Source organism: Amphibalanus amphitrite, unplaced genomic scaffold (assembly GCF_019059575.1).
Source record: "Amphibalanus amphitrite isolate SeventyFive unplaced genomic scaffold, NRLGWU_Aamphi_draft 000635F_arrow, whole genome shotgun sequence".
NCBI lineage: Eukaryota > Metazoa > Arthropoda > Thecostraca > Balanomorpha > Balanidae > Amphibalanus > Amphibalanus amphitrite.
Window position 1 is genome coordinate 320,149 of NW_024882129.1, and position 21,534 is coordinate 341,682.

General features: G+C 51.3%; 2 protein-coding genes across 2 annotated transcripts in view; both read right to left on the reverse strand.

The window, feature by feature from the left end:
* LOC122363700 (protein sidekick-2-like) overlaps positions 1–21,534 on the reverse strand; it is a 42,479-nt gene that overhangs the window by 12,709 nt on the left and 8,236 nt on the right. Inside the window, exons 2-9 of the mRNA XM_043333242.1 lie at positions 6,542–6,826; positions 5,622–5,769; positions 5,111–5,238; positions 4,142–4,296; positions 2,916–3,027; positions 2,504–2,646; positions 2,047–2,313; positions 1,428–1,722 (exon numbers count right to left, since the gene is read on the reverse strand). Coding sequence (XP_043189177.1) covers positions 1,428–1,722; positions 2,047–2,313; positions 2,504–2,646; positions 2,916–3,027; positions 4,142–4,296; positions 5,111–5,238; positions 5,622–5,769; positions 6,542–6,826 — 1,533 coding nt within the window. The remainder of the gene's footprint in view (positions 1–1,427; positions 1,723–2,046; positions 2,314–2,503; positions 2,647–2,915; positions 3,028–4,141; positions 4,297–5,110; positions 5,239–5,621; positions 5,770–6,541; positions 6,827–21,534) is intronic.
* On the reverse strand, positions 11,626–14,082 carry LOC122363701 (glycosyltransferase 25 family member-like). The gene is made up of 2 exons (XM_043333243.1): positions 14,030–14,082; positions 11,626–13,685 (listed from the first exon to the last, which is right to left on the reverse strand). The coding sequence occupies exon 2, from the start codon at positions 13,594–13,596 to the stop codon at positions 11,860–11,862; it is 1,737 nt and encodes a 578-aa protein (XP_043189178.1). The 5' UTR covers positions 13,597–13,685; positions 14,030–14,082; the 3' UTR covers positions 11,626–11,859.

Sequence of the window (21,534 nt, forward strand, 5' to 3'; positions counted from 1 at the left end):
CAGTCTGGCCCTGTGGCATGACCTTAAATCCAGCCGGACCGTCATTCTCAATGCCTCTCCAACGCCTCTGGCCTTTCATCTCTTTGATTCATCTCTTTGACTAAGCCCGCCATTCCTACAATCCGTTCCCTGGCCCGTCCCGCGGCCGAGTTGCCAATCCTACAATTCGTTCCGTGTCCCGTCCCGCGGCCGAGTTGCCATTCCTGCAATCCGTTCCTGGCCGGTGGCGCGGCGGAGCTGCCATTGCCACCGTCTGTTCCCCCTGACCGGGCCGTGGCTCCACGGGTAGCCGGCCGTGCGCCGCGGCTGACGGTCTCAGTGATCTACACGGTGCCAGTCGGCCTGAGCCGGGGCTCACGGCACAATGGATGGCGCGTCCGAGCCACCGGCAACGTCAGAAGCCAGCGGGCGGGGTTGGATGGCGGCGGCACAAGTTTGTTCGGTCGGCGCCTAAATGGCGTCGCTTAGTGTGCACAGCACGCGGCGGGACCACTTTGCGGGATAGCTATGTCAAGTAACAGTGTTGCACTAAGTGTTTCATGATGAAAATGCAACTTGGCTCCGATAGCAAAACAATTCGAAACAGTAGGTATTGCCGTTGTGTCGTCAGTATAACCATTTCATTTTTAAATCAAAACCTGGCACATCACTATTTTGACAATATCCCGCAGGTTTCTAGTGTCTTTAAATTGATGTCTAAGAGCGAGTCGCAGAACTACGTCTCGTACTATGCATTTCGGTATTGTTTTTCATAATTAGACATTAGACCACCAAATTATTGCATCAACCAGGCCAAAATAACGCATGCCGCTTGGCTCAATATCTCAGAAAATTACAATTACCAGTGGCGTAAACAGCTGGCGGCTGTCATTCGCAGATTGGGGCATTTTTTCTACGCACTACAATACCATATTCCCAGCTCTCGGGAGTCGGGCCCCGTCTCGCCGCCCTACCCTCTAAACGTCTACAAGCAGCAGCGCGGCGCGGCGGTCAGTGGCGCGTGGGGCCGACATAACGCAGACACACTGCCGCCCCGACTGACGCGCGCCGCGAAAACATGGCTGCATCGTGTCCCAGCGGTGTCGTCAGGGGTGGCCGGTCGAGGGGGGAGAGTCGGACCATCATAGAGCGTTGGTCGCCGCGCCGCGCCGGACTGCCGGTGGGTGCGTTACACACTAATCGGATAAGATAGCTATGGATAATAAATGATGAGGGAGAGTGGATAGTGGTGTACCGCTGCAGGAGGGATCTCCGGCACATTGTTGCTCACTTATGGTAAGAAAATGGAACTCTGATAGATGTGGAATGAGGGTCTAAAGGAATTGCTTTTTATACTCAATGTAAGATATTAATTTGACTGTTACACCGACAGTTAGGCCGAGGCCGACTTCATCAAGTAGCGAGGGTGAAGCGTCTGATGTGCTTACCGGTCTCTGGCATCTGCACGTGCTGTAGGTTGCTCAGACGACCCTCGAGGCCCTGCCGAAAAGGCACGAGGAACACCTCATAGGCCTGGCCGGCGCTCAGGCGAGTCAGCACGTAGCTATCTGCTCCCCCGTTCAGCACCGGAACACGCTGCAGGACGGGTCCCGGCCGGCCGGGCAGCACCGGAGCGCCGCGAACCACTCGGCCCGGCGCCCCGATCCCGTCCCCGCCGCGTCCGGCCGCCGAGCCAGATATCAGGCAGATGTAGAAACCGTCCACCGGACTGGTGTTGGAGACCTGGGATGAAAAGAGCCACGGGTTATTGCCAAAATTGCCCAAATGGTGTACCTAGTGCGAGCTTGGCACTCATGATGCTTTGGTACGTCCTGTGGAATGCATATACATAGCTAAAACGAGGCCATTTTAATTAGTACAGGCATTGGCATAGTGGAAGGAAAAGTTTTTGCTAACTTGATTCTGACAGCTTTTTTGACAGCAAGATGTAACCAAGATTTTCACGGGTGGTGTGTACTGTGTAAGAAAGAGCTGGAGACAAGAGTTGGGAGATTGATACAGAGGAAAGCTATCGTTGTCTCCTGGCCCCAGAAATATCTAACCCACCTTCCAGGTGATGCGCACGGAGTCGGGTCTGACAACCTGCAGCTCTGCCAGGTGGACCAGGTCACGGTCAAGGTCGGAGCGTGACGTCACCTCTGGCGTGGGCGCTCCCCGTCTGCGCGGCGGTCGCTCTGAGTCGGCCAGAAGGACCCGGCCGGTGACCGAACCAGCTGCGTTTGTGGCGCCGCACACCCACCAGCCGAGGTCATCGGCGGTCACCGGCGCGATATATAGCTCGTGCTGCACAGAAGTCGACAGGCGACCCCGCTCCTGGCAGATAAAAATTGTGAGTTGGGAAATTTGGCAAGAGTAATGAATGATGGATAATGCTAACATCTTAGGAAAGCGTTTTATCTTTCATAATAAGGTGGAAAGTTTGTATTTCGATGCGCATATCTGTATCAGTTCGATAGAAAGAAATTCATTTTATGCGCAAAATTTCCGGAATGCAACGCCTCACCTGGTCGGCCAGAAGAGGTTCGAACTCTGTCTCTCTCCACCAGATGGCACGAGGAGTCGGCTGACCTCGCACGTGACACTGTACCGCCATATGTCCTCCGACAGTGGCAACTGCCTCAGACGGCATGTCGATGGTTGGAGCCTCTATGGGAGAGAAACATGTGTTGAGAGAAAAAGTATGTTGGTAAACGGATGATAAATGACAAATGGGCAGGATCATCGATTTCCCGTATTTGTTGTTCTTCTGGCATCTTGCACGAAAACATAAACGATCATCAGCCAATCTACCGTATTCAAACAGAAATACGGACAAAAACAACGTTACCATGACCCAGCAACCACACTGATCTTATTGACCGTGTCCAAGACTCACAAAGATCCCATAAGATTCGACAATATTCGACCGACCGTACCCTGTATGGTGACCGTGACGTTGGCAGTGACCCGACCCACGCCGTTCTCCGCCTCACAGATGTAGAGACCGGCGTCCGAACCTCGCAGGTGGTCAATCCGCATACTGTTCTCCTGACAAAAACACACATGGCTGGTGATTACTAGGTACTGATTTTCTCGAAACTAATATGATTTATTTTTGCAAACGTCAACACACCTTTCTTTTCTTTTCTTTTAGGGTGGTTGGCAATGTTTCGAAAACTTGCGTGTACATCAGCCGATGTCAATTCTTAACAATATCCTAACTTGCCGCCGAGCGTAGGTCGACTAGCCGGAAGTGTCTCGGATATTGGGAAACTCTTGATTCAGATTAGCGATTGACTTTCACCCATAGCACTCCGTGGGGACGGACCGGCCCGCATTATCGACCGGTGCATCGGAAACTCTCCGTCTCAAGTTTGACAATACCCGTTTGGAGTGCCAAAACTTGGTGATGACACAATATTGCAGTATACACTTATACTGTATACAGACACATCTCTGCTTTAGTTAGAAGGGCTTCACAGTGGCGGCGGAACACCCTCAATGAAGGGGGGGGGGGCACTGCCGACTTTTGGTCCTAATGCCAAAATCAAAGAGGGCACGGTGCCCCGGTGCCCTCCCCGTTCCGCCGCCTATGGGGCTTCATCATTACTCATTTTAAATTGAAACAAATACTAGGCTTTGTGACGTCAAAAATATAATGGTGACAAGAGGACTATGTTTTGCCCCTTTCAATGCATTCTGTAAAGTGTCTAAAGGTAAAAAGGAAATATCAGCACTGGTGATCTCAGCAACGTCATAGCAGTTAATGCCGTAGCATCAGTGCGTTATTCCGGTGAGCTTGAATGTGAAGCATTTTGGTGGACATATCATGCTTTTGTGCTCATAGCTGATAGCCATCTTGCTTTTGTGCTCAATGGGCAATGGCTCATTAGCAACAGAGGTTGTGCCATTTTTACTGATGAAGCCAAGTTTGAAATTACACATATAAACATGCCAATGCATTGAAATGTCGAGTACGAGCGCTCAGCCTGATAAAATCGAAAGCATGTGCGCCGTCCATATCAACCACCCTTACGCATAGGCTGTCCCGCCCAACGCCGGTGCGCTGCGGCACAGCCTATCTCTCAGTGAAACTGGCATGCCACATTAGCCGGGCCGCTGCGCCTGTCTCGGTCGCTGCACCCGACCAGCCGGCACCTACCTCCGTGTAGTGGAGTCGACCGACGGGCAGGGCCCCGTCGAGCCGTCGCCAGTGGACACGAGGCCGGGGCACGCCGGATACGTCACAGACCAGTACCAGCGAGCCGCCGGCCAGGCCCCGCGACGACTCGGGACGACGCACGAAGAACGGCTGCACTGGAACCGGACGGCGGGTGGGGGAATAACATTCCATCAGAACTCCGGCAGTGTTACCAATTGAGATTCGACAGGGTAATGGAAATTTACAAAGCGCAAATTACACAGCTTTGGGTTTTCTGGCTGCTGTGCTGAGATAGTTTATGTAAAGGAAATGCACCATGCAATACTTATTTTACACATACAAAAGCAGCCTTCATTCTCCGGATGGAGAATACGGTCGTCGAATGTATTTGATTTGTACATTTTGATTACATGCTTCATCACGCTAATTATTACCAGTCAGGGAATTGAAATTCACTTAGCGACTAGGACATCCTTCTCCACCAAATCTCTAAAACTTTTAGCATGGATAGTTCCGTAATGGGTCAGGAAAATGCAAAAGAATGAGCCATCTCACGGCAAAATATTCTCCGAGTGCATCCCCACGACGGGCTAAGTTAAACCATTCGGTGCATCTGTGACGCGCAAAACGGTCGTTTCTTTGCAAACTTGACCGTTCGGCTTGAATAGTTAATGAGATGTCGTCGACTGGTTCTGGATAGTACAGAGGCGGTATGCAACTTCTGGCGTTAGCTGAGCTGCAACTAGCTGGGCTGAGCAACCGGAGAGAGCTATGGCACATACACACGGTACACGGTGCAAGCAGCGCACGCGTGGGTGGGAAGGTATATGACCCAGAGGGAATGGGTTACAGGGAAAGAAAGTTTCGTGTGTGAGGCCATTTAAAGCTGTTTGTCTATAGATACCCAACTCTAACTTACAGTCTAACTCTACCGACCGTCACCACGAATCACGTAACACCTCCACGTACCGAGAACGGTGAGCACGGCCTCTCTCGAGCGGCGTGCTCCCAGGACGTTCTCGGCGAGGCAGACGTAGCGTCCCGAGTCAGAAGGTCGGCTGCTGAGGATGTACAAAGTGGAACCCCTCTGCTGCACTCTGAGGCAGAGAGAGGGTGTGAAATAGATACAGAGAGATAGAGAGAGAGAGAGATAGAGAGAGAGAGAGAGAGAGAGAGGGAGAGAGAGAGAGATAGAGAGAGAGAGAGAAAGAAGGAAAGAAGGAAAGAAAGAAAGAAAGCAAGAAAGAAGGAAAGAAAGAAAGAAAGAGAAAGCAAGAAAGAAAAAACAAGAAAAAAAGAAGAAAATGTGAATTACATATAGATAAGATAATAGATATAGATAGTTAATATATAGATAGACCAGATATACATAGATAGAGATGATAATAACAGAAAGGTGAGGGATCTATTTAAATACTACTCATACATATTGACTACATAATTATCAAGTAAATAGCCATCCTCTCTCACCGAAACTTACCTCTCTCCAGTCAGTAGCGGCAGGTCATCCTTGATCCAGGTGACCTTGACCTCCGGATGACCTCTGGGCGGGTCACATTTGAGCAGCGCCGTGCCACCCTGCTCCACTCGAGTGTCGACCGGCTCCTCTCGGAAGGTGTCTCTCAGCACTGTCAATGAAACGTGCACTTAGACGGAATAGTGAAAGGGGAGGAGTGGGATTTGTTGCATGTCTTGTATATGCATGTGCGCTTATATGCAAATATGCATAGTTTAACTCGACACAAAATAACGATTTCAGCACAAGCACTAAGTGTCCAAAGCTCAGAGAATTTCTTGCCATTTTAATGGCTAGCATTTACAGCTTGCAAACAACAATAGCTGTCACTTAAAGGGACCCTCCCACCTTCAAAAAAGTTTATGAATTGGCATGAAAGTGATGTCGCTCGGTTCAGAAAGAGCGAAAACGAATATCTACCAAATTTCACCGAAAAATATTCAACGGTTTTCAAGATATTAGACTTTTACTTTTGCTTACTTTTTTTTTGGGATCTCCACTGTTTCTAGCGACTTTATTTTAGAAGTGCGGCGTTTGCGGCAGATGTTGCGCGCAAATAGCATATACCACCGCGTGCTACAAAACGTTTTAGTCAAACATTTAAAAATCGTTAGATATTTGTGCTGACGTCACACATTCAGAGGGGTATCCCTAAGCATTAGCCGCTCTGAATCAAAATGCTGCAATTTTGAAATTCAATATTTCCGATTTAAGGCATTTCTCGATGTTGTGAATGCCGAAACCGGTAATTGTGAGCCAGGGACCCCATTTTGGCTATCTCAACTCAAATCTAATGTTAAGGTGGGAGGGTCCCTTTAAGCGCAAAGCTCATTGCGTTTTTATGTGCGTGTCAATAATAACATAAACGATGTCCCTTGACTTACTAGCGACGACAAGCGTTGCGTTTTGGCTCTCGGCCGATCCAGCGTCGTTCTCGGCCCGGCATTGATACACCCCTGCATCCCTCTCTTTAGCCGAGAGGAAGAACAGACTGCCCGGGGGCAGTGTGAGCCGGTCCGGACGGCTGGGGTCCACCGGCTCGCCATCTTGGAGCCAGAAGATGCGCGGCGGGGGCCGGCCGATCGCGCGACAGTTGAGGGTGACCGGCTGACCCCGGGCCACCACGCCGCTCACAGGTTGTTCAACCAGAACAGGGCGCTGCAGCCGGTCTGAGGAGGAGGAGGGTGAGGTGGCAGGTCAGGAGAGAGAGAGGGAGAGAGAGAACGAGAGCGAGACAGACAGACAGTCAGAGAAGGAGAGAGAGAGAGAGAGAGAGAGAGAGAGAGAGAGAGAGAGAGAGAGAGAGAGAGAGAGAGAGAGAGAGAGAGAGAGAGAGAGAGAGAGAGAGAGAGAGAGAGAGAGAGAAAGAGAAAGAGAGAGACAGAGAAGAACGCATGCCGGAAGGCATGCGTTCTTCCGGCAGTTGGCACACAAAGCGACATAGATTCACTTTATCAATTCAGGTTTGCAAAGACATTTATTTCTTATGCTATCAAAACATACCAACCCTATGTATTCTTCCATCCATCCTTGCATATTCCGCAGAAGAATGGTAATCGTATTACGAGAGATGTTCATCTCGCAAAACAAAACCGGTCCGAAGACGGTTGGTGCACGTAAACTCGCGCGCGCGGTGCTGGTGCAGTGACCAGTGGGCGCTGGGAGGTCGGAAAAGTGAGATACTTAAACGGAGTCTCTGGAAGGCAAGGTAGGTGAGTGTTCGGCTGGAGGTTGCCTTCGATTGATTGACACAATCGACTATTTAGCGACCATTTGCTTCTTTCAACCTAGCCTGAATACCATGTGAATGGTGATGTGGTGTCAGTTGTAGCGTGATTGAGACAGCCTTTCATAGGTTTTCATATCGTTGATTGTGTATGCGTGTTCTGTTCGTTTGCATGAAATCAAATTTTAATTTTATAACCTCCGTTGGACAAATATCAATTAATTAAAAACTATCAATGTAATGTTCCCAAGGTGACGAGCACCATTTCCTTTTTCAGCGGCTCATTGCAGCATAGATGATCGCCTTTTCTGGGCTGTCGCGGGACCTAATATAGCGTGACCTGGGGCGACTTGAAGTCCGACATCAAGCGCCTAACAGCATCATGTCACAACTGATCCCGAGAGCCGTGTTGGCGATGCTGGCTGTGCTGCCAATACTCGTCATCTCACACCAGAAGAAAGGCAACGAGCCGACCGTCATGATCGTGCTGCCGGTGCGCAACAAGGAGGCCTACCTGCCGTACACTCTGTCGCAGCTGAGCTTGCTCGACTACCCCAAGGAGCGGCTGTCGCTGTGGGTGGCCAGTGACCACAACCAGGACCGGTCGGCCGAGATCCTGCTGACCTGGCTGGAGCGGTACGGCCCTCTCTACTCGTCTGTGAAGGCGGCCGTCAACACTAGCTCCCCGCCGCTGCGGCCGGACGAACACAGCGCCGTGCACATGTCGCCCGGTCGACTCCGCGCCGTGGCTGATATGAAGCAAGAGGCGCTGCAGACGGCGCGCCAGCTCAGCATAGACCTGATCTGGTTCTTGGATGCCGATGTCGTCCTACACGACAGCACCGTCCTCCACCAGCTGCTCAACACGCAGAAGCCACTGGTGGCACCAATGCTGCGCTCTGTAGGACAACACTCGACCTTTTGTGAGGACGTGACAGATGGCTTTTCCTGCGTTGAGAGTGAGAGGTTCTCTGAGATCTACTCCCGCCAGAAGCGTGGCTGTTTCGCAGTGCCTTTGATCCACTCCTGTGTGCTGGTGGACCTTCGTGACCCCCGCACGGCTGGACTCACGTTCAGCTCAGATAGGTGCGGGACACGGCCAGAACGGGAGGCGCTCGACGATGCCGTCACGCTGGCGCTCTCAGCGCGTGATGCTGGTCTACAGATGACCGTGTGCAATCAGGAGGACTTCGGCCAGTTGCCGGTGCCGCTGACACCAACACAAGAGCCGAAAGACGAGCGACGCAACATGGTTAACATGAAGTTGAAGGCGCTGTTGGACTGGGGGCTGCCTCCAGTAGTGCCTCTCATGCGTCTTTTCCTGCCACACCTGCCCTCCAAAAGTCGACTGGGCTTCGATCGGATCTACGTCATCGGCCTGCAGCGACGTCCGGAGCGCTGGCGACGGCACAGCGCCTGCTTCGACGAGCTGGGCATCGAGGCGGTTCATGTACAGGCGGTGGACGGCCGCAAACTGACCGACGACATGCTGGAAAAGTACAACGTATCGACGCCCCGCAACAATGACTGGGGTGTTCGTCTCAACAAAGGCGAGATCGGCTGCTTTCTGAGCCACTACGGCGTGTGGCAGGATGTTGTTGACAGCGGTTTGGAGCGTGTTCTGGTGCTGGAGAATGACGCCCACCCGACAGCCGAGTTTCCCGAGCGCCTACAGCAGCTGGTGGCAGAGGCTGACCGACTCCGACCTCAGTGGGACTTCATCTATCTCTTCCGAGAGTTGCCTAGGAATGACGAGCCAGTGGAAGGCGCCGAACAGCTCATCAAACCGGGCTTCTGCTACTCGGCAATGGCCTATGTTCTGAGCAGGAAAGGAGCGGAGACACTGCTTCGAGACCGACCCCTGGAGAATATGCTCTGTGTGGATGACTACATCCCTCTGATGGCAGGCAACGCGCCTCACTCTAGGTGGATTGGCAGGTTCCCCAGTGCCGGTACGCTGAGGACATTCGCATCCAGGGATTACTTCATTCACCCAGCGAAAGTTCGCGGAGAGCCAGGATACAATAGTGATACGACGGAAGTGGACGGCGTGGTGGGCGCCCGGAGCTGTGCCGCCGAGGGGAATATGGATTCAGACTGTTATCGTCCGAATATGTAGATAGCTGCAAACAATGTTGAGTGCCCGGCTTTAGGAAATCATACTTACCATTATATTTGAGATAGCGATACTAACGACCTAGCGCAACTATGAGCCCTGCACGTGTGCACAGCGCAAGTGTGATGAGATCATACTTTCTTACGTGGGTCATGCTGTTAGCTAAATGCTGAAGATGTAACTGAAGTTCGTGCGCAATTGGCCAGGCCGTAATTGAGATAAATGGCCCCCTACAAAATTAATAGGTACTTCTTTATTTTGTACTTACGTAGCAGTGCATTGAGGGTCACCCACATGCATCGAGAGTAGTCCGATACGGGATGGAATGGAAGGAATGAAGCTCACGTTGATGATTCTACACCGATTACGAGTAATGACTAATGAGTGCCCAATTTGCTGAGCTCGGCATGTGCGCTCGCTTTCAGGATGTGCAGAATGGTGTGGGAATGGGATGCTACGATTATGAAGGAGACGGACCGTTCAATCGAACGTGCTATTGGTCTAAGAAGTAGGGTTGGGAAGATTCCACGTTTGTGTCATGTCGACGGTATGCATGTACTGGAAATATGTACTGTAGTCAAATTGGCGTGCAATACATACAAACAAAATGTGCAGAGCATTACAGTATGGAATAAAAACCATGACATAAATGCCTTTTACTTTCTCGGTCATAGCCAACCTAAATCATCCTTCACTGTAAAAAATGTTACAAGCCCATTCTATTATTAGCAGTGGGTTAACCCTCGTCGGCACAGGCCATTTCGTAAAGTGTGGCTGCTATGGGGTTTTCCGGTGTGTTGATCACGAATATCGTGTTAGTTTTGATCAGAGATGATGTCTTTAAGCATTTAGACCAGGTCGGGTCAGGTCAGGTCAGGTCAACCGGTGGGGGTCGTGACGGTTATTTGTAATACGTATTAACCACTTCTGACAGCTTCGTAACATGTTACGAAGGCACCAAAACTACTTCGTAAATGTTCAAATGGTTGCTAAATTCGAAATCAGCTCCAAAAACTAGCCTAGAAACATGTAAAACTCGAAAAAGTGAACCGAGGTCACCCGAGGTCACCAAAGGTCAATGACCTGACCTGACCTTCAGGTGACCTTGACATCCACCCTAATGCATGGGAGCAACATCAAATCACATGTTTGAACGTTTGAAACCACGAAAAGCTTGCAAACGCGCGGCTAATGCGAGCCGACATACGCCGAATCGCGATTCCGGCCAAATATGGTCTCGGAAAGTAGATCACAGGTCAAAGGTCATTTGGGTCAGGGTCATGGAATTTCCAGGGTAGGTGTAAAATTGATCAATGCGAGGGTACAAAAAGTTTCATTGCGATCGGCCTCTTTTTACGCGAGTTATTCGCGAAAAACCTTATGGTGGGTTGCATCAACCCCCCCCCCCCGTGAGAGCGAGGGTTAAGGCCGCCGTCCACTGGTTAGGCGCTTATTTTGCGCGTAATCGTCCAGTGCCTAGTACGCGCTGAAAAGCTCAAGCATTTCAAGTCGTCAGGAGAAGTAAAATAATCTTGAGTCGTCAGTGCATGATTCGGCGCCTAACAGTCATCGCATAATCAGCTGAATGCGATTCATTGCGCCTGCGGCGCTGAGCCGCGTTCGGCGCGCAGCCGATAGACTCCAATTCGTTGATATATCGGTCGATACCAGCGACGGTGTCAAGCAAAATTTAAAACGACCTCTTTACAGCTCTTATTGTATAGTTTCAACACTCAAAATAATATAAAAACGTTGTTAAAATAAAACGGACACAATTAAAACACATATTACTCGGTGTGACATAGCTCTAGCCCGAGGAAGACAACCATGCTTCATTATCAGGGCGGGCAATGAGGCTTATTTATGTATTTCGCCCACCAACTAATAGGACTAAAGAACCACAATGCAATCATTTCGAAATTTGCCAAGACGGGCACCTTTTTTATCACTTGCTGCTATGAGGTTCTGAACAAAGCTGTTTTCGTTGTGGGGTAAATTGAAAGAAAAATCGCGGTAAACTTTGATAATATTACCAGTGCATAGTACATGCTCAGCTTGCAAACGAGACGTGTATACATGTATTGATTGATGCTCGTATGCATCCGCGCGTCAGCGCGTACGTCCGCGCAATAGCTAGTGATATGTCATCAACAAGGCGCGTGTCTGAAATGAGGATTGCACGATTGCTTCTTTAATAATGCTGTCTTTCCACGGACCACCTCTGCCTCCAAGAACAAACTACATGAATGGATAATTTATAAGCATGCATTGTTTGTCTTCTTGATACATAAAGCGTAAATACACAGCTATCACATATATTTCACTACAGCTATGGTTATCAGTATGCTGTTCAAAAATAACTACAGATTCGGACGATAACAGTCTGAATCCATATTCCCCTCGGCGGCACAGCTCCGGGCGCCCACCACGCCGTCCACTTCCGTCGTGTCACTGTTGTATCCTCGCTCTCCGCGAACTTTCGCTGGGTGAATGAGGTGGTCCCTGGATGCGAATGTCCTCAGCGTACCGGCACTGGGAAACCTGCCAATCCACCTAGAGTGAGGCACATTGCCCGCCATCAGAGGGATGTAGTCGTCCACACAGAGCATATTCTCCAGGGGTCGGTCTCGAAGCAGTGTCTCCGCTCCTTTCCTGCTCAGAACATAGGCCATTGCCGAGTAGCAGAAGCCCGGTTTGATGAGCTGTTCGGCGCCTTCCACTGGCTCGTCGTTTCTAGGCAACTCTCGGAAGAGATAGATGAAGTCCCACTGAGGTCGGAGTCGGTCAGCCTCTGCCACCAGCTGCTGTAGGCGCTCGGGAAACTCGGCCGTCGGGTGGGCGTCATTCTCCAGAACCAGAACACGCTCCAAACCGCTGTCAAAAACATCCTGCCACACGCCGTAGTGGCTCAGAAAGCAGCCGATCTCGCCTTTGTTGAGACGAACACGCCGTTCATTGTTACGTGGCGAAGAGATGTTGTACTTTTCCAGCATGTCGTCGGTCAGTTTGCGGCCGTCCACCGCGTGTACATGAGCCGCCTCGATGCCGATCTCGTCAAAGCAGGCGTTGTGCCGGCTCCAGCGCTCCGGACGTCGCTGCAGGCCGATGACGTAGATCCGATCGAAACCCAGTCGACTTTTGGAGGGCAGGTTTGGCAGGAAAAGACGCATTAGGGGCACTATTGGAAGCGGCCCCCAGTCCAACAGCGCCTTCAACTTCATGTTAACCATGTTGCGTCGCTCGTCTTTCGGCTCTTGTGTTGGTGTCAGCGGCGCCGGCACCTGGCCGAAGTCCTCCTGATTGCACACGGTCATCTGCAAACCAGCATCACGCGCTGAGAGCGCCAGCGTGACGGCATCGTCGAGCGTCTCCCGTTCTGGCCGTGTCCCGCACCTATCTGAGCTGAACGTGAGTCCAGCCGTGCGGGGGTCACAGAGGTCCACCAGCACACAGGAGCGGATCAAAGGCACTGCGAAACAGCCACGCTGCTGGCGGGAGTAGATCTCAGAAAACCTCTCACTCTCAAAACAGAAAAAATCATCTGTCACGTCCTCACAAAAGTTCGAGTGTTTTCCTACAGAACGCAGCATTGGTGCCACCAGTGGCTTCTGCGTGTTGAGCAGCTGGCGGAGGACGGTGCTGTCGTGTAGGACGACATCGGCATCCAAGAACCAGATCAGGTCTATGCTGAGCTGGCGCGCCGTCTGCAGCGCCTCTTGCTTCATATCAGCCACGGCGCGGAGTCGACCGGGCGACATGTGCACTGCGCTGCGTTCGTCCGGCCGCAGTGGCGGGGAGCTAGTGTTGACGGCCGCCTTCACAGACGAGTAGAGAGGGCCGTACCGCTCCAGCCAGGTCAGCAGGATCTCGGCCGACCGGTCCTGGTTGTGGTCACTGGCCACCCACAGCGACAGCCGCTCCTTGGGGTAGTCGAGCAGGCTGAGCTGCGACAGAGTGTACGGCAGGTAGGCCTCCTTGTTGCGCACCGGCAGCACGATCATGACGGTCGGCTCGTTGCCTTTCTTCTGGTGTGAGATGACGAGTATTGGCAGCACAGCCAGCATCGCAAACACGGCTCTCGGGATCAGTTGTGACATGATGCTGTTAGGCTCTTGATGCCGAGATTGAAGTCGTTTTAGGTCACCTCATGGAATGGTTGGAGATGACTCATCAACCCAATGATCCACTGAAAAAATAGCATTCTTAGTTAACATTTATGTTCTTTCAGTAACATTTCGGACACTTTAAATAATTTTAAAATGATGGGCGTACATGCGAACATTTTCAACTTGAGGCTCGAATTCATACAAACGAACAATCACACAGGCATGCAAAGTACAAACGCAACGACATAACAACGTAAATTCCATATTAGTCGTGCTTCTTCTAATACCACATCGCCATTCCTATAACATTCAGCTCAAGCTGTGGTACACAAATAGCTGATTGGCCGCCAATGGATAAATGGCTAAGCGACAAAGAATGAAGAGCTGACAATGAATAGAAATTTAATCCCAGCTGGACGCTTACCTTGGCGGTCAGAGCCGTCTGTTAGAGGTCTCTTCCCTTCCCGGCCTCCCAGCACCCACTGGTCACCGACGCCGAGCCCGCATCCTCACGCACACAAAGTCTGTTGAACTCTACGTGAAAACACGGGGCCAGTTTACCCTGATCAATATCTTCGGCCGGTAGATGACGTCCTTACAGGCTACCCTTCAGCGGTAGGGACGAAGGGACATACCACGGTGATCTCGATGTGATTTGAGCCCGAAGTATGAGTAGGTGTGCCTAAATGCTAATTATGTTTACTCTTTTCTGACCTGTGACTTCACCAGTGACCCCAAGGTCAGCAAAAATATATTCGAATCGACAGTTTTTCCCAGCCACCAGACACCATTTAATATTTATTCACTTTCGATGACAACACAAAAGCAAATATTCTAAATAGCCAGACGTTTCAGCCTCAGGGTGCCTTCGTCAGTGACAATATCGAGATGATTAATTTATTAATGTATTAGTATCTCGATATTGTCACTGACGAAGGCACCCTGAGGCCGAATCGTCTGGCTATTTAGAATATTTGCTTTTGTGTTGTCATCGAAAGTGAATAAATATCACAATGTCTGACACGATACATACACCATTTAAAGTTTGAAAATCGAGCCAGTAGTTTAGGGTGGAGGAGAGAGGCTCTCAAGAGCCGCCATCATTCGCCCTATAAGCATACCCCAGTTATGCCCGGGTTAATAATGATTGTCCTTTAACGTTGATTGACTGATATTTGATACATTAACCCTCACCCGTTTTGGTGTTTTGCTAGCCGTGAACGTATATCATGTTAGTCCGTTGGACCTCCCCCCTTGCCGTTTGGCCCCTGATCGAGCTAGAGCTTCGCAGAAAAAAAACGAGCGTGTTACCCGTGACGAGAGGAGGCCATTGACACCCAATTTTAAGGTCCTAGGTCATTGGTTGACCTTCCAGGTCAGGTCAATGACCCAAAAGTCGGGAAAATCGGGACCTATTAGAACGTCGTAAAGTGTGGCTGCTGTGGAGTTTTTCGGGGTGCTGATCACAAATGGCATGTTCGTTTTGATCACAGATGATGTCTTCATGCATTTAGGCCAGGTTGGGTCAGGTCAGGTCAGGCCAACCAGTAGGGGTCCTGCCAGGTATTCGTAACGTGTCAACTGTCAACCACTTCTGACCGCTTCATAACAAGTTACGAAGGCAGCAAAACTACTTCATAAATGTTCAAATTGTTGCTAAATTCGAATTCAGCTCCAAAGACAAGCCTAGAAACATATGAAACTCGAAAAAGTGAACCGAGGTCATCAAAAGTCAGTGACCTGACCTGACCAGTGTTCGCCACGGGCCGCAAAATCCCAGTCCAGCCCAGCCCAAGCCCATGGGTTAACAGCCCGGTCCAGCCCGAGCCCATTCATGGTAAAAGCGTCAAAGCCCAGCCCGGCCCAGCCCGTCAAAAATGAATGGTTTAAAAATTATTGACACCACACAGGTACCCATAGGAAGCAAAGAAACAATGCTTTGCGAGCAGCATGCACAATGCACATTACATGCGTGCTTTATTAACTCGTTTTTTAGTCTTGCACAGTAATAAGCTATGTAGTTATAATTTTTGTCTTAGTTGCGAACCCCTGACTCCACTTTACAGTTCTTGGCCCAGCCCATCCACAGCCCATCGATCCTTCATATATGAGGGCCCAGCCCAGCCCGTAGCCCAGCCCAGCCCATGGCCCATTGGGCTGGCCCGGCGCATGGCGAACACTGGACCTGACCCCAACATCATATCAAACGTTTGAACGCTTGAAACCACGAAAAGACTGCAAATGCGCGGCTAATGCGAGCCGACATACGCTAAATCGCGACTCCAGCCATGATATGGTCTCGAGAAATAGGTCGCAGGTCAAAGGTCATTTGGGTCAGGGTCATGAAATTTTCAGGGTAGGTGTAAAATTGACAAACTCGAAGTTGAGAGTATGAAAGATTCGTCACAATCGGCCGCTTTTTACGCGAGTTATTTGCGAAAAACCGAGGGGGATTGCAAGGGGGATCCGGTCGACCTCCCCCCCCCCCTATTGGGGCGAGGGTTAATGAAAGAAAACAATGTCATTGATATTCTTTTTCATAGCGTGCAGTGTGCAGTGGACGCACTTTCAATATGAGCACAAACTCGAGAAATTTGACGTTTAATTGCAGATATTAAAATGCTGGCCACCAAGTCTGCTGACGTATTTGACGATTCGAGCGCCCAACTCATAGACAGGCTTGAGTTGAGCATCAGTCTTCTACAGCAAGCTTAAAACTTATCCAGCCAGGCTTCTGGTCCCAGAAGTGAGTCGAACTGACCAAAACGCCGACAGCGATTTCACCCGAAATAGTGGCAGCTCGTGTGACTATGATGATGTTCACTGACAGATTCAGTCCAGGGAGTTGAGTGTTAGAAGTTCATGTCCCTGCAGCAGAGGTGCTCAAATGAACAGACTATTTATCCTCCGTGTTACCGGCTTGCACGACATATGAGCCACCCAGTTTGATTCAGGTTCCAGCATCCTCAACAATTTTCATATGAACCACCTCGACTGCTACAAGCTTCCCACACACGATATGAACTACTATACATCAACTAATCCAACATCCCCAATCAGCTTAACTCCATCTTTTCCGAATATTTCCCCGAACGCGCCTGGCGGGCCTCCCGGAGAGGCACCAGAAACCGGTTTGGCATTACCCGAACCGACCCCCGAGCTAAAACCTCTTCAAAGTTGTTCTGCAGTCTGCACGCCCGAGTGGGCTGGCTCGGGGCTGATAAAGGGACTGGGTCGGGTCCGGTTTTGCTGGACTAAAATATCCAGCCACACATAAACGGCTGGACTTGTCTGTTGGCCCCAAGATATCGCGATCTTGGACCGACGCTAAGCGACAAGCAGGCTTAGGTGTACGTACGTTTGTTATCATCTATCTGCTTAACTGGCTAGGACAAACATATACAAGTCTGCGCGAGCTGCAGGTGTTTCAAATTCATTTGGTGAATTAGTTGTTGGCGACGAAACCTGTCCACGATTCGGCGCGGGCCCGACGGCGCACGATCGGCTCATGTCGCTGATCATAATCATGTTTACCCAGCCCCTGCCCTCGCGGTACTGTGCATCACTGTCCGAGGCCTAAGGCTCGGGAGTCGGACCTTTCACCCGTCCCGTGGGCCTGCGGCTATGCGCATATCCTAGAGCCGGGCAGGATGATTAATTGATTAAACGTCTCACTTAATGGCAGCTGCGGTGAGGTCCAGCCACCTCTCCTCTACGTGGTAGGTATGGCTCGATCGGAGTATAAAGAAAATCTGATAAGCACATTTGGATGTTCTTATCAAACGGCCAGCTCAACATACAGTCACTGAAACCGAAGCTCCTGTCACTGAGGCATGACATTGCCGAGCACGGATATGACCTGGTAATTCTGAATGAGACTTGGATGAAGCCTGCGACACACAACAGGCTGATTCCGATCCCCGGCTACCAAGTGTGCCGGCGTGACCGTCCCGATGGCAAGGGCTACGGTGGAGTTGCCACGGCGATTAGAGCTCCGCTGGAGGCAACCACCGTGGAAACACCTGACCCGCCTGTTGCCGGTACACGGCTGGAGACCCTCTGGGTCCAGGTCCGTGCCGGCCCGGCCCGTGTCATGGTGTGCGCGGTATATCGGCCACCGATCCAGACCCAGGCCAGAGTGACAGCCGACCTGGCGGAGCTGGAGCAGCAGCTCCAGTACATTCTCACTCGGCACAGTGGTCCAATTGTGATCGCCGGGGACATAAACATCAATATGAAGACGGACAGCGCGGCGGCGGAGCAGTTCCGGCAGCTGCTGCGCGGCTACTCCCTGCAGCAGCACACCACCGAGCCGACGTTCCGCGCGTCTGGCTCCATCATCGACGTCATAATCACCAACCAGAGCGTCGACCGGGCAGGTGTTGTCCACTGTGATTACAGTCCCCATAACTGGTCGCGAGTGTTGCTGTCCGTGTCGGACCAGAGGCCACAGCCCTGCACCATTGCCACCAGGTGCTGGTCCAGGTTTGACGCGGACGAGGCCAATCGCCAGCTGACGGAGGTGGACTGGACTCCAGTGTATGCGAGTGACAGCCCGGAGGAGCAGTGGGACTACCTACTCGCAGTGACACGACCCATTCTGGACAGACTGCTCCCGGAGAGACGTGTCAGGGTGCGGAACCCGGTCGCCCCGCCAGTCACTGATGCCACCAAGGAGCTCATGGCACAGCGGCGGGCTGCACTCCGGGACGGTCACATCGACACCTACAAGCAGCTGAACCGCCAGGTCCGGTCGGCGATACGGCGCGACACGCGCGAGGAGCTGGAGCGGCGCGTGGACCGGGCCGGGCCGAGCGGTTTGTGGCGCAGCGTGCAGCCCATAGTGGCTCCGAAGCGGAGCGACAGATCCACCCCCGCCGCCGACGCCGACGAACTAAACCGGTTCTTTGTGGAGGTGGGCCCGAGGACCGCTCGACAGGTGACAGCGGCCGGCCCGGAGCTGCCGACCCGCCTGCCGCGCGTCTCCACTGGGGCTTTCCAGGTCACCCCGATATGCCCGGACGACCTGCGCCGAGTGGTGGGGAGAATGCGGAGCAGTAAGGTGTGCGGTGCTGACGGACTTTGCGTGCATTTTATAAAACAGTGTCTGCCGTCGCTGTGCCATATTTTAACGCACATTGTCAACTCGAGCCTCGTGTCACATCATGTTCCTCGCGCTTGGAAACTGACGCTCGTACATCCGATTCAGAAATCGACTAAATCTACCGACATTTCAAACTACCGACCGATTTCTATTTTACCGACTATCGCCAAGATCACCGAACGTGTTGTGTACGAACAGCTTTTTTACTACTTCTCATCACATCACCTGTTTTCTTCTAGTCAGCATGGTTTTAGGCCGAACCATAGTACAGATACCGCGCTCCTTACCGTCACCGACTCAGTTTTTACCGCGATGGATCATGGCAAAGTTGCTCTTATCTCATTACTCGACCTGTCAAAGTGTTTCGATGTTATTCCGCATGACCGTCTGCTGAACAAGTTGTGTTTATACGGCGTTGACACACGGTGGTTCGAGAGCTATTTAAGCGACCACTACCAGCAGGTCTGTGTGCAGATGTCCGTCGGCTCTCGGTGCACCTCTCGACCGCTCCCCAATGCCATCGGTACCTACCAGGGGTCAGCGCTTGGGCCACTGTTGTACTCCGTGTATGCAAATGACTTGCCTCTTTACGCTGACAACGACGCGGATATTGTGCAATACGCCGATGACACTCAGGTTCTGGTCACTGGGGGCCCGGCGACATTGGCTCCTTAGTAGTCACTATGGAGAACGTTCTTGTTAAACTAGGTCATTGGTTCAGCAAAAATGGTTTGAAAGTCAACGCAGAAAAAAAACTCAGCTCATCTTAACCGGATCCAGGCAAAACATTAAGCGGCTTCCACCTGTCAACATCAGTTTCATGGGCGCCACTGTCGCCGGCTCCCCCACTGTGCGGAACCTGGGTGTCGTGTTTGATCAGAGCCTGACGTTCTCGGCCCACATTGATGACGTTGTACGCCGCTGCACCGGCACACTGTGTGGCCTCGCTCACAGCCGGCACTGCCTGCCACAGTCCTGCATGGTCCGACTGGTCGAGGGACTCGTTGTCTCGCTGATACGCTACTGTATTACTGTGTATGGGTCTGCGAACAAGACTCAGCTTGGCCGCCTTCAGCGAGTCCTCAACTTCTGTGCGCGTGTTATCTCCGGCCGGAGGAAATTCGACCACATTAGCGACGTGTTGCGACAGCTAGAATGGTTTACCGCTGATAACTTGTATCTGTACCATGGCTTGACGCTGCTAAACAAGATCCTGCGCACATCCGAGCCAGAGGCACTCTCGAGTGGTCTCATCACTCGACAGGATGTCACCCGCCGATCCACGCGACAGTCAGACCATCTCGTGACGCCCCAGATTTTATCAGAGTCTGGGAGGCGGAGGTTTTTATACTCTCACGTGACAGCGTTCAATAGACTCCCACCAGCGATGCGTGATATGCAGCACTCTCTTTTTAAGAAAGAGCTGCGTGAGTGGCTTCTGAGGAGTCAGAATGACGGCTGATCAGACTCGCTGACGTTATTTTATACTATATCTGACGCCGTTCACTCACTCGTATGCATGCATGTGTGTTTTTATGTACCCACCTCTTGCACCTGCACCGACTGTACCTTCTTGACTCGAGGCTATGAATAGCCATTGTATGATGGAATGCCTCACGACGTGAAATAAATAAATAAATAAACAAACGCGAACATTTATATCCCGCGCACCGACGGGGGGGGGGCGGATATCCGCCCCCCCCTGAGGTTTTTCGCGAATAGCGGGAAAACCGCGGCGCGTAGCGCCGCGAAATTTGGTATGACTATTCCCTTATCAATTTTACACATGGTGTGCAAGTTTGAACCTCCTACCTTTCAAGGTCAGGTCACCAGGTCACTTTGAATGACCCAACCTCAAGTCACTTTTTTGCAACTTTGTCACCGTGCCAGAGCTATAGTAGATGTCGGAGGCCTTTGAAAGTCGCAGGATGTTATTAGGTCATTAGTAGCTACAATTTGTATATCTCGGAATTTTGATATCGGTGACCTAAGGTCAGGTCAATTTCGCGACCTCCCCATTATAAGTCAATGGGGGAAAAATCAACTCCCTGTTTTTACCACTAAAACGGGTCGGAATGGCCCCATATACCATACATGACTTCATATACGATCAACCTTCACTACCTTGAGGTCTGTTTTGCTGTTGGGCAGCTGTGAGGTCATGTGACGTCATCAAAGGTCACCAAAGGTTTTTGGCCAATAACTCCGTACAGGAACAAGATACAGACGCGTGGATGGTCTCATTGTGTTCAGCTCGTCAAGACGCATCGAATGATATACATGATGACCTCGAGGTCACGTGACCTGAGGTCAACCTTTGAACTTGACCTTTCGAGGTCAACATATATATCATTCGATGCGGATTGACGAGAGGATCACGATGATGCCCTTAGTTTGTTCCTATCTTGACTAATTCGAAAGTTATTCGAGAAAAACTCTCCATATTTAGCGCCGCCATTTTGACTTTTTCGACCCCTGTGACGTCATCTTTGACCTGACCTGAAAATGACCTTAGTAAAAATTGTAGATCTTGACCGTGCGTATCCGATGCCGTTTACCGCTTGTCGCTATCTTGCTTCGTTCTCGAGATCTCAGGGGGGGGCGGTCATCCGCCCCCCCCCCCCGTCGGTACTAAGTTGGCGCAGACCCCCGTCGGTGCGCGGGATATACCTATGTATGGTCAGTGTGCCGATCTTATTTCGCTCTCATCCTCTCTCTCTCCCTCCCTCTCTCTCACTCTCTCTTTCTCTCTCTGTCCCTCCCTCTCTCCCTGTCTCTCTCTCCCTGTCTCTTTTCCCTCTAGCTCTCTCTCTCTTTCTCTCTCT

Bases quoted from the DNA above. Each gene is read 5' to 3' on its own strand.
- LOC122363701 (XM_043333243.1), bottom strand. From the start codon at position 13,596: ATGTCACAACTGATCCCGAGAGCCGTGTTTGCGATGCTGGCTGTGCTG.